At 41.4% G+C, this 12,798-nt stretch overlaps 1 protein-coding gene across 1 annotated transcript; it reads left to right on the top strand.

The window, feature by feature from the left end:
• Positions 1 to 847: 847 nt before the first annotated feature.
• On the top strand, positions 848 to 8,934 carry LOC117531563. Its single transcript, XM_034194684.1, has 7 exons — positions 848 to 909; positions 3,131 to 3,353; positions 3,423 to 3,535; positions 3,663 to 3,871; positions 3,982 to 4,169; positions 4,283 to 4,758; positions 8,718 to 8,934. The coding sequence occupies exons 2-7, from the start codon at positions 3,165 to 3,167 to the stop codon at positions 8,932 to 8,934; spliced, it is 1,392 nt and encodes a 463-aa protein (XP_034050575.1). The 5' UTR covers positions 848 to 909; positions 3,131 to 3,164.
• The last annotated feature ends 3,864 nt before the right edge of the window (positions 8,935 to 12,798 follow it).

The following is a 12,798-nucleotide window of genomic DNA, read 5'->3' as shown; positions in this document are numbered from 1 at the left end:
TTGCACCGTGACAGTGTTCATATTTTTTCAAATTTATTCTTTGGTTTTTGTTGGGGTTTTTTGTTTGTTTGTTTGTTTTCTTCCTTTTTCTTTTTTTGGCCTTCTTCCTTTTTCTTTTTTTGGCCTGTGTGACACACTGTTGCGACACAATTCTGCAGTTTTGTCCGAAGTGTGAACATGTTAATTCTGAGTTTGGGGTCATATTCAGATAGAAAATGTCCAGATTTGAATCTACTCTGTCAGGTCTGCAGCAACCTCAAAGGCTTTTATTTTGAAATTCAGGCTCTTACTGTGGAAGTGCGACATAAGGAGTCTTGTTTTCAGAAATTACGTATTTCTCAAAAAATACTATTCCGATCACCTTGCTGTTTTCACGACGTGAATCCTCATGAAAAAATACACAAGTATGCCAAAGGACGAAAGTCAGCTCTTTCTGGATTTCAGTTGACGTTCCGGATACACAAACACACAGAGGCCACTTCACTTTTATTCTTGTCCAGCAGGTGGCGGTAATCAGCCTGTAAACTGGTTTGTCTCAACGAGGAAAAACTGTTTCCTGTTGTCGTCTGAGGCTAAAGCTAGTTAGCTGGAGACGCTGGAAACTCTTCTCTGAACAGATCAAACTTCACTCTGTGATCCTCGAATATGTTTTTTGAAGAGCTCCAGAAGCACAAAGGTCGACAGTAAACCGGAAGAAGAAGAAAAGGCGAAGTTAGCGCGAAAAGGTGGAACAGCTGAGAAGGTTGTTGAAACAGCGGCTAACTGCTGCTAATGTCGAGATATTTGAGTTGGTAGAAACAAAAAACATCGCAGAGCAGCAAGAAGAAACGAGTGGATTTAAAGAAGAGAAGAAACTAGTCAACGTGCTGGATGCTGTTTTCAATCCTGAAGTTCACTGACCCAGAGCAGGTTTGTCCACTAAACTTTATTTCAGACTTGTTGGCTCTACTAAAACACGAAATGGACCGAAATGGGGATAAAATGTAACGAAATGGAGCAAACTGACCCAAACTGACTCTAATTATGATTAAATTAAGTATTTTTATTGATTTGTGTGTGTGTGAAATGGGGACTGATGATCACGAAATGGGGGTAAAAAGTAAGGAAATGAAGCAGGCTGACCCAGTAGCTAACGTTTCATTTTTTGAACACCAGATGGCGCACCTGCCCCAAGTTTATGTCATGAGCTCATCTCACAAAAAAAGAGATGATGGTAGGTCGATCGCAGCATTACAACACCTGTGGATGGGAGATCGGGGTTCAGTTGAACTGCCCACTTCGCCTGCTTTCAGTGAGCTGTGAGCTTTTCCATCTGTGGTTTTGTGTAGCAGCTCCGAGTTGAAAAAACAGTTATCGTCTCTGAAAGCGCAGTGACAGCAGCACACCTGCACTGAGCTTTACGAAGACATTTTTACACTTTGTTGTTCTTTAAAACTTGTGCGCTGTGTGTGTGTGTGTGTGTGTGTGTGTGTGTGTGTGTGTGTGTGTGTGTGTTGTCGTCGTCGCTAAAAACAGCTGAAGACCTGCGACTCGTTATCAACTCATACTACCGCTCTTTTGTTCCACCCAGATGTACCTAAAGTTTCTTTCTGAGGACGACATGACAAAAGAAATGCTGATAAAACTTTCCTACCTGTCAATCTGGTCGTGCTTTCTCCATAAATACATTATCAATTCTTCCTGCTCAGCCGCCAATCCAGGGACGAATCCAGCTGGAACGGGGGTGTGGGGGAGCAATGCCCCCCCACAACACCTGTGGAATAAAGGTCCACTTTTGAAGACATTTTTTCATACTACTACTTTTAACAATAATAATAATAATAATGTCAACAACTAAAATGTTTAGAAAGAATTTAAATGTTAGAAATAACTAATAATAAATAATAAATTGTAGTTTTTTATTAAAACTTAAAAGACTTGATGTAACAATCCCTTGAATGAATCATCAGCACAGCTTCTTACTTCGTGTCTGGAGTGGGAAATGGGTGTCAACATCATTGGGGTCATCAGATGGGCACCCTCCATCTTCAGTGTTTCACTGATTTAGGCCCATGACACCTCCGGAGGGCTCATCGGCAACACTTGGCGTCCCAGTGTGCCCCCCTCTGTCTCAACCCCTCGCCAGTCATCTCATAGCCCAGTTATTATCTTTCCTTTTCATGCGTCGGGGAGGGAGGGCATTGATGGCATTCTCCTTTCTTCAAGGATGCTGGCTAGCTGGCACAGGACCTGATTATGCCTCCAGGTGTAATGGCCTTGGGACAGGCTGGTTTTGCACCCAGTTAGTATGTGCCTCAATGTTGCTGGTGTTTGGCAGAGCACGCATGAGGGATCTTCTCCTCTCCACTGGTGAAGGTTTTTGGGAGTTGGAAGAACATCATAGGTAGCTCTGATGATGAAGCTAAGTCTGCTTCCCTCCATTTCCCAAATATCCCTCCATGTGAGCTTCCGATGTTCTGGGTTTTCCCACTTGGTCCACTGTCCTTGTTTGGCCTGTGAGACTGCCTTTGCACTCCTTGTCACTCCTTGTTCCTCTTGTCACCGAATTTCCTCAACCACTAGTTTCCTTCTCTTGATGGATGTAGCCTTATGCCAAGTTGGTCGACTTGCACCAAATCCAAGTCCTGCTGTTCCATGTTGTACTTACGATGTCTCTGTGCCTGAGAGCAGATTTTGCTTGCTGTATGGCCTCTGCTGGAGTCCATTTCCTACCAGTTGCTAATCTGGGTGCAGTTGCTCATATTGCTGCATCCTGGGAGTCAGAGTCATGTTCATGTTAGTTTAGAAATGGTAAGTTTACAGTTACAGTGCTGTCAGTTTATGAGACCAAGAAAGAGTCTTTATTTTTTTAAACAAATATTTATGTTCACTGAAGTCAAGAAAGGGTGACTATAAAGTGAGTATTAGCAAAATAGATTATTGTTTTCATGTTGTGGAGGCAGAGGCGTGTTGTCAACAGGCAGCTGCTGACAGTAACTCGTAATCTTAGTTACTTCTAAAACTGAGTAATCAGTAAAGTAACTGAGTTACTTTTTCAAGGAGTAATCAGTAAGTGGATTACTTTTTCAAAGTAAATGTGGCATCACTGCTGATGAGTACCTTTGACGAGTATCTGAATCTTGTTTTGTAGTTCCAAGCAGTTGTAGAAGTCAGTCAGCAGTATCATGTCCAAGCAGCCTCCCAAGATGAAGACAGAGTTGAGGACAAGGGGAAAGAAGAGGGAGAGGACTCCCTCTCCAGAGGGATCCCTTTCTTCACCAGGTGATGAAACGCCTCATCAATTTGCAGTACCCCAGATAAGCATCTCTCCAAGGTTGAGGGACCAAACCTCCCAGTTTAACACATCTTCTCAGGTGAGGAAATAATTGAGTTTGTTCCAGCTATTACTTCAACTGCTTCATCACCAACTACTACTTTTTCAGGCCACAGCAACAGATGCCAGTGTGACAGCATCACCGGTTGCCACACCTCTGGTCACCAGCCCCACCAGTCAGTCCTCCCATGATCAGTCTCCATCTGCCCGATCACACCATTTGTAAGTGTAACTTTGTTGACAAAGTAATTATATAATTGTACATTACATTCATATTCAGTATTTGTCACTTATGTAATTTGTTATGACTCTTTCTTTTTACTGTTTTTTATATTTGCATTTCCTCAAGGTCTCCCAGTCTGAAGGCAGCCAAAGCCACTGCCAAGAAGCCAAGGGCCCCCAGACAAGACTTCGTGTTATCCGAAGAAGAAGAAAAGGTCATGTTTGAGTGGCTTGAGACAACAGAAGAGGTTTGGAACGCAAAGAAGGCTGGTTATCATAAACATGATGTCAAACAAGGACTTTGGGAGGCCCAGGCCAAAGTTATAAACAAGAGTGGTGAGAATTATATAACAAGCTGCTCCTTTTGTATTTTCACTTTGTCTGACATGATTTGAACCCCAATAATAAATTCTATAATGTTGTTGTGTACTTTTGTCTACTTGCAGCTGAACATCTGATTGGGTGGTTTAAGAGTGTCCGTGACACGAACACTCGACTCATCAAGAAGGGCAAAGGGAAATCAGGGGATGGAGATGATGATGATGAAATCTGGACAGACCGAAAACGGTTCATAATGGCATCCATGAAATTCATGGATAAGGTGGTTTATCATCGGCCGAAAGCAGTCAGAAGTGTAAGTACAAACATTACTTAATTACCTAAATTTATTACATTAATTAATTACTTTTTTGTTTTGTTTTTTACTGATGATAACACTTATCTTGGTTTCTGGTTTTGTCTTTGCAGGTGGAGGCTGTTGTCCTTGAGCACTCAGGCAACTTGGATGCTGCTGCTGAGGCTGCTGAGGCTGCTGCTGCACAGGAAGCCGCGGACGTTGATTCTGAAGGTGAACCGAGGGCTTCCACTTCAGCTCGTCCAAGAAGGCGAAGTATCAGAGAAGGCGAGATGGATCGAATGTTACAGCTAATGCAGGAACGAGTGGAGGAGAATCAAGCCTGCATGGAAGAACTGCAAAAGTGTAAAGAGCAGCAGCCCAGCACAGCTAGGATCACCTTTGCAGACTATATCCGGGACTCCTTAAACACCATGTCAGAATGGAGCTACAGAAAAGCAAAGGATGAAATGTACCGGGTGTTGACAAAGTATGAAGATGGAGCTGAAGAGGAAAGGGTCAAGCAGCAGCAGCAACAACAACCTCACCACCACATGAGGCCACTACACCCTGTCCTGCCTGTCCAAGGACTGCAGCCGGTCCTGTCCTGGTAAACACAACTGAGCATAATTTTCAGTCGCATGAAAAAATATCTATTTTGCAGTCCTATTACACATAAATTACAATTATTTTTATATTTTGTTCAATACAGACAGAAGAAAATTGAAAGATTGTTGATAATTTTATTATTTAGAACATACATTTTTGTGGTTTCTAACAAATGGTAAATGGACTGCAATTTATATAGCGCTTTTCCATCTGCATCAGATGCTCAAAGCGCTTTACACGTCAATGCCTCACATTTACCCCGATGTGAGGCTGCTGCCATGCAAGGTGCCCACTACACACCTGAAGCAACAAGGGATTAAGAACCTTGCCAAAGGCCTTTAGTGATTTTCTGGTCAAGCTGGGATTTGAACAGAGGATCCTCTGGCCTCAAGCCCAACGCTTAACCACTAGACCATCACCTCCCTTAACAAATCAGTTAGCCAGATGAGCAAATTTAAAGGAAAAGAAACCCACTGATAATTTACGAGTACTATTGGGTTGGTAGATTATGATATTGAGCAGCCATGTGAAAAGTTGTAGGAATGTGTGATCATTTATGTTAAAGTTCAGAGCGTTTTTGTGTGGCTGGTCTAAAGCCACCAGTAGGCGGCCATGTTGGCTGTTATAATTGCGCTACTGTGATGTCACATGGGCACAGAAAGCCGCAGGTGGCCAAAAGGCGCTAATGTAAAACTCCTCCCTCATTTTCCTGCTGAGTAAACACGAAGCATTTCAACTGTAAAATAAACTAAATTCATCAGCGGTCAGGGAAGTAACTGGATAAACACTTGAAGTATTTTGTAGAGCTTCCTGTTCAGCGGGGACAAAGTGGAACTGTGATCAGCTGTTCTCTTCAACCGCGCTTCGAGCGAGCTGCAGCGAACAGCACTGTGTTTCTCAGTTCAGACCATTTCTGGGAAAACCCTTGCTCTGCAGCACAGAGCATTGGCACCTGAGAACCGCTGAGTTCAAACTTGTCTCTCAACCGGTGCGCGGCTGCAGCCATACAGTCAGAAACAGTTCGCTTTGAGTGAGAAACCTCCCCTACCCCTCCCACTCTTCCTCCTCTACTCTCCTGCCTTCAGCTGTAAACAAACAGACAGCAGGCAGCCCCACAGAGGTTTTACAGATGTGTTTTCTCTTCACTATCAGAAAATCCTGCAGGTTGGATTGGGACATTCTGATCTGTCAATTTCGTTGGTATCAGAACCCGATACTGATCCAAGATGTTGATTGCTGTTTACATCGGCTGTGAAACCCCAGCTGTGGCTGAAAGAGAGAGAAACAGAGAGCGAGCGAGGGACAGGGAAGAGAGAGAGAGGGAGAAAGCTGTTGGCCCCCTGTGGCTTTCTATGCTATTACTACATCACCGCAGCGCCGCAAGCGATCCAGGGTTTCTTTTTTCTGATTGGTTAAAATTATATCAATGACGACGTTCATGATATCGTCGAATTCTGCTTCAATGGCGACTTTCCAGGCAGTTATTTCAGTTGTAAGAGCTCTTTATTTTCATTGATATGCATCAATCGTCCGTTTATAGCACAGTCTATCTTTCCACCTGTATTGTATCAGTGGGTTTTCTTTTCCTTTAAACAATGAGAGTTCCATGAGGCATATTTCTCTCTGCCATGGCAATGCACTGGCCTCGGAATTGCACCAATGCTTCAGTAAGTTCCTTTGGATCTTGCCAGGGTTATTTGCAGCATTGCGCCCTCTCTGAATTTTTATATCCTTTCGATTGTTCCCTTGACTCCATGCTCCAGCCACCAACTGCAGAGTGGGGATATCTACAAGATCAATGATGTTATTCTGGAGGTCGGGGTATCTAATCTACATAAGATTATGGAGCACCAAGCAGGTTTGGACAATGAGCCGCACAGTCCTCGGACTGTGCTGCATTGTCGTCGGGAGAACCTGGAACCGATTTGCAAGAATTCCAAATGCATTTTCGACCACTCTTCTTGTATGTGACAGACTGCAATCGAAGATCCGCTCTTTGTCTATGAGGTGGCGATGAGCGTATGGTTTCATCAGATTAGGGCGCAAAGGCATCATCTTCAACCCAGAAGAATGAGACGTCTTCTGTGTCACATGGAAGTGGCTGTTGGTCAGGAAGGCCTATTGTTTCTTCTTCTTGGCAGGCCTTCAGTTCAGATTCATTATAAATCTGGGCATCCTTTGCTGATCCTTTAGCTAAAATAGAAATTGAGAGTAAATAATTGGAACAAATTAAATATAGTCATTTATTCATTTTTATTTGTTCCAATTAATTACAATTTTTTAATTGACTTTTATCTTTACTTACCACTGATGTCTGCCCAGATGAACTTGTAGTCTGAATCAACAGAGGCAAGGAGAACAACACTAAAGAATCCCTTATAATTGTGGTACATGCTTCCTGTACCAGGAGGACACAAGCAATATGATTGCCATCAAGGGCACCACAGCATTTTGGAAATTGCCATTTCTTGAAGAAGCCCTCGGCTATAGCCAGCCACCGTGGAGGTGTAGTTGGAGGTGTCAAACGTTTATCCATAAACTCTTCACAGGTGGTTTTACACACTTCTCAGATGACAACAGAGATTGTGTTGTGAGGAATGCGCCACCCAGACCTGGAACCAAAGCCGCTCGGTACCACATCTCCTGCTTTGTGATACGTGAACCAAATCTCCTGAGAAGCTCATCATACATCTCGGTCAGCATTCGCATAAAGTTACGGAATGACTGTAGATCTTGGCCCCTCAGCTCAACAATGAGTTGGTCATACAGACCAAACTATCTTCAGCACTGGATCCATGGCTTCGTCCAACATCTCCATCGCAGGCCCTTTTGCCATCATTGCCAGGCCTGCAGGTACATTGGTCCCTCGTTTATCGCGGGAGTTACGTTCCAAAAATAACCCGCGATAGGCGAAATCCGCGAAGTAGTCAGCATTATTATTTTTTTTTTACAATTATTATAGATGTTTTAAGGCTGTAAAACCCCTCACTACACACTTTATACACTTTTCTCAAACAGGCATTAACATTTTCTCCGCGAAACTGCGAGGTAGCGAAAGGTGAACCGCGTTATAGCGAGGGACCACTGTATATGTTGATCATGAACGCGTCATCAACTTTGGCCTGAAGAACAGCTATCTCGCACTCGTCGATAAGGTGGACTGGCTCGTCCCCATGCTGGGGAACTGTCAATCAATCAATCAATCAATCAATTTTTTTATATAGCGCCAAATCACAACAAACAGTTGCCCCAAGGCGCTTTATATTGTAAGGCAAGGCCATCTGTCCATGTCAGATGAAGGATCCACGCACACGCAGGCCAGCCACAAACACTTGAAAAAGGTGTACATAGTTGATAAAACGTTCTTTACGCTATTGTTACTGTATGAAAACATTGCTCTACAAGAATGTTTTGTTTCGTTCATCGAGGCTTTAGTTAGTGATTCGTTGAGATGTTGTTGCGTTCGTTCAATACGTCGGACTTGTGAGATCGAATGAAGATTAATAATGTCGAATGAAATGGTAACATTACAAAAACTTAGCACACAATAAGAAATAGTCAAAAACAACATCAAAACGAAAAACAGACAAACTGAGGCTGTCAGCGGCATTCGCTCAACTTTTTTGACAGTTTAAAAATTCTGATGAAACGCCAGCTGCAGGAACGAAGCTGAGCGAAGTTTAAACGATGCCAGCAAAAGTCCTGATTTGGGACTTTCGTTTGGGCTTCGTTGTCCTTCGTTAGTGCTGTGTGACCAGGGTTAGGAAACTTTCATGTTAGGTGATTTCTGGGATTAGGTTTGGTGTCTCCTGCTTTCGGACGTCTGTCCCAACACTGGCATTTCGGTGTTGTCTCACACTTGTGCCTGGGCAGCAGAGCAGCAGCAGATGATTAAATCAGCCTGTTTTTAGTCTTTCCTTCACTTGGTCATTGACTCTCTCTTTCTTTTTTGTTTTGAAGTCTTTCTACAAACATGTCTGAAGTCCAGCAGCTGAGGGACATGTTGAAACTACAGCTAACACCTGCTGATGAAGGAACGATCACAGACCAGGAAGAAGAAATGAGTCATTTAAAAGAAGAGAACAAAAGAGGTAAAGGGCTGAATGCTATTTTTAATCCTCTAAATCTCTTCCACAGAACAGGTTTGTTCACTCCTCATCGGGTATTCTTCCAGTGATTCTGTCAATACTTACACAACAGGATGAGGAAGATTTTGGTGAAAGATACATGTAAAATTTCTCCATATTCTTTAAAATCTCTGAATAATTTATTCCTGAATGAAAGTTACATCACCACCCTCAGTGTTTTGACTCCCTTTGTCCAAGATCAGCAGGGACTTTGAATTTACAAATGAACAAAGGCAACTGAAAGGATTATGGTGGCAGTGATTTGTGTATTCTGGCACATAGAGGTTTGGTTTATTTTGATCCAACACTTGGCACTAAAAGGTCACATCAGTAACCTGTTGTACACGGGTAAGATCGGCTCTGGTTATGAGCAGACGAAGAATAATTATCTTTGCTCCCAGAATTTATTCATCACTGCAAAATTAATTCACATCAACAGGACTTAAGTGAATAAAATCCATTATTTTGTACAGCTCCCATCAACAATCCAAAATAGGGAACATTTCCTTGGTAACTTGGTAGCTGGTTTTGCTACCGTGACATGTCGACCTGAATAGTGTAAATGTGCAGAAATGTGGGTTTGAAAAAGAGAGGGAGGGAGAGAGAAAGAGAGTCTGTGATTGAAGTCTGGTCCCAGAAACAGTCTTTGTGAACAGAACTATCTTTGGTTTTGTGATATCAGTCCACTTAGCCTGTAACAAAAGCTGACTCAGGTTATTGAAACTTGTTGATGTTCGTAACTGAAAATGTCTTCTCACAAAAATATGTGAAATGGTAAATGCACTGCATTTATTTTGCGCTTTTCCATCTGCATCAGACACTCAAAGTGGATTACACACTAATGCCTCACATTCACCCTGATGTGAGGCTGCTGCCATACAAGGCGCTCACTACACACCGGGAGCAACTAGGGGATTAAGAACCTTGCCCAAGGGCCCTTAGTGATTTTCCAGTCAGGCTGGGATTTGAACCAAGGATCCTCTGCTCTCAAGCCCAATGCTTAACCATGAGACCAGGGATTTTCAGAGTGTGGGAGAGTGAGCCACCCTCAGAGAACAAATCAATAGCTGCCCCCCCCCACCGACACACATACACACAATTTCAACTTCTTTGTGTGCTTCATTTTATTCTTTTACACATATTAATGCATTTTAAAAGTATTTGTGTGTTTTTAAGGAACAGTCTATGTATTTACACATTTTACACCCTTTTCAAACATTTAAAACATGTTTTTAAAGAACTTTCTATTCTATTTTTAACTTTTGTCATATTTTAAACATTTTTTTTTATTATTTAAACATCTGTGTGTTTTTAAATGTCTGGGATAACCAGTGGTGGGCACAGGTAACCAAAAAGTTAACTTTGATAACAGATAATCAGATAACTGAAACGTTATCTTTGATAAAGATAAAACAATAAACCACCCAAAAATGTATTGGAAGTTACAGATAACCGATAACAGATAAATTCCAGTATTAACTCTGACACATCTACAACTACTAATAAAACAAATTTAATAGCTTATAATAATATTAAAAATAACAACAGACCCCAACAATGAGACCACACTTTTCTTTCAACATTTGGCGCCTGCTGGAAGCTCTTGTTTACTACAGCGCTCCCAGCACAGAGGCACCCAGAGAGCAGCCATAAAGCCAACTCTCTATCAATTACAATGCTCCGGTCAGGCGCAGGTCTTGAAAAATAGTCATGCTAACTTATGGTTTTGATTATAAATAACATTAATACTGATAGAATAACTCCATTAATGTCAATTATATAATTTGTACAAAGTTAAAATATAACATATATCTTTTAATGTTGAATAATGCACTAATTCTGAGGTTTTGTAACAAACAGGCAGATCGCAAAGGATTCTGGGTAAAAGTGCCTCTGCTAAACACTGGCTGAGTCTCTCTTTTTGGAGCGAGGCGGAGGGGAAGGCGAAGGGCTACAAATCCCTCCGTTCAGAGGGGTAGAAGGAGCTTACTGCTGTCTCTGAAAAAACAAACATGGCGCCAAAAGAGCCGCACAAATGAAGCAGCTTTCATTACAGATTACGCTGTTTAGAAAGTTATAACTTGCCAAAAAACTTTACAGGCAGCAACGTGTATGCTGCTGGATGCATGTTGCGTATGTTGTCGTTCTGAAGAATATCGTAACGTCGCTCGTGCGCTGTTATAATGCATATACACATGAACGATACGATAAGACACTTTTATATCTCACAATGGAGAAATCACGATAAGTGTAAGCACGTTAATTTGTATGTTCATAAATCTTTGGATAATATCAGTCCCTGCTGTTGGATTTCAAGGTCTGTAATGTGTGGTGTATTTTGTAAACAACAGAGTCCTGAACACACTCATCTAATAAGCTTTCAGGCAGAAAATGAAAAGTTTCATCAATGGGAATAAGTTGGAAATATATACACACATATGTATATGTGTAACACATCACCTGATGTCCTAATAGACTGATATTATTTGTCAAGGAAATTTCTAAAGGAAATAAGGCTGGATGCAAAAATGTGAGAATTTGAAAAAGAAATAAGGTTGTAATTCCATTAAAAAAGTGAAACTTGTATAATGTATACATTCATTGCACATAAAAAAAGCCATTTGCAAGCCAAAAAGTTGATTTGACAATCATCTGACATAACCGGGGTCAAAATAAATAGAACACTGCTATCTACTGGTTCTCACACGCTTAGTGAACACTACTGACCAGTAGATGGCAGTAGAGGCCTTGAAAACAAAATTCCAGATACAGTAATCCCTGTCTGCTACATTTAAAATGCGTGGAATTTAACAAACACAAATAAAACCAACATCTATAAACGCAGAGAAATATATTCAAGAGAGTTTTAGGCACTAGAGTTTAATGCTGTTGTCCGTGGAGCCTGAACAGAGTGTCTGAAATGCATTTGTCCTGTCGTGATGTATTGAGATTACATCCTCTACCCAAAATACATTGCGGGTCACAGAATGCGCTCACAAAACCTTAAAAATTAGCACATTACTTTTAAAACTAAAACATATATTGATATTTCACTTAATAAAATTCAGACATGACAGTAATTTAAATAACTTGTCCAAAATTAGTTTGGTTAAATTTGACCATAAGTTAAAAATGTATGCCTCTGGATGATATCGCCAGCATATCGGTTATGGTGTTAAGGAAATGTTGTTTTTTTTTCCTTTTGGGGCTGTTTCTCCTTGTCTGCAGAGGGACTTGAGATGCTTTTTATATAAGCGGCTCTTCTGTTTGCAAATGTCTATAGCTGTGCGTCTGTTACAAAACTTTTAAAAGGTGAGTGCTAAACTAATTTTAAAAGTGCTTGTCGCTGTTCAGCTTTGTTTATTTTATTTATTGGTTTTAAAAGTTATCGGACAAAGATTAATCGGAAGATAATTGGTCCGATAATGGTTTTTAAAGTTATCTAAAAAGATGATCCGATAAAGAAAACATTATCTTCGATAATTATCTGTTATCGGATTATCGGAAGTGTGCCCACCACTGGGGATAACTACCAATTTTAACATAAAAATATGAACAATGACAGGTACAGCAGCCACGATGACCACCCTACCAAAATTCCTTGGTCTGAATCATGGTACAGATAAGATTTTAGCAAATTTTTGTCACACAACTTTGAAGATTTCCTGCAACTTGGGGTTTCAATGAGATAGTTTAAGTCAGACACTATACGCAAACACAGTGAAAGGTCCGCAAAACTAAGCTTGGAAAGGAGAATTCACCAATGGCATAAGATTAGGACACGGTCACCGGGACTAAACTCGCAACTCAGTACATCTGTCATACTTCTGCGTCATGCTTCTGCGGCTTGCCTCTACTGGTGGTTGGCTCTCACTGCGGTATTGTATCACTTCCGTTCCGGAGCACAAGCGGTG

This window comes from Thalassophryne amazonica, chromosome 18, assembly GCF_902500255.1.
Source record: "Thalassophryne amazonica chromosome 18, fThaAma1.1, whole genome shotgun sequence".
NCBI classification, from domain to species: Eukaryota; Metazoa; Chordata; class Actinopteri; order Batrachoidiformes; family Batrachoididae; genus Thalassophryne; species Thalassophryne amazonica.
The sequence above is the reverse complement of the archived record's forward strand: the minus strand, read 5'-3'. Positions and strand labels throughout refer to the sequence as shown.

Bases quoted from the DNA above. Each gene is read 5' to 3' on its own strand.
- LOC117531563 (XM_034194684.1), top strand. From the start codon at position 3,165: ATGTCCAAGCAGCCTCCCAAGATGAAGACAGAGTTGAGGACAAGGGGA. The intron at 3,354-3,422 runs GTGAGGAAATAA...CTACTTTTTCAG, and splicing joins AGTTTAACACATCTTCTCAG to GCCACAGCAACAGATGCCAG. The intron at 4,759-8,717 runs GTAAACACAACT...TTTGTTTTGAAG, and splicing joins CTGCAGCCGGTCCTGTCCTG to TCTTTCTACAAACATGTCTG.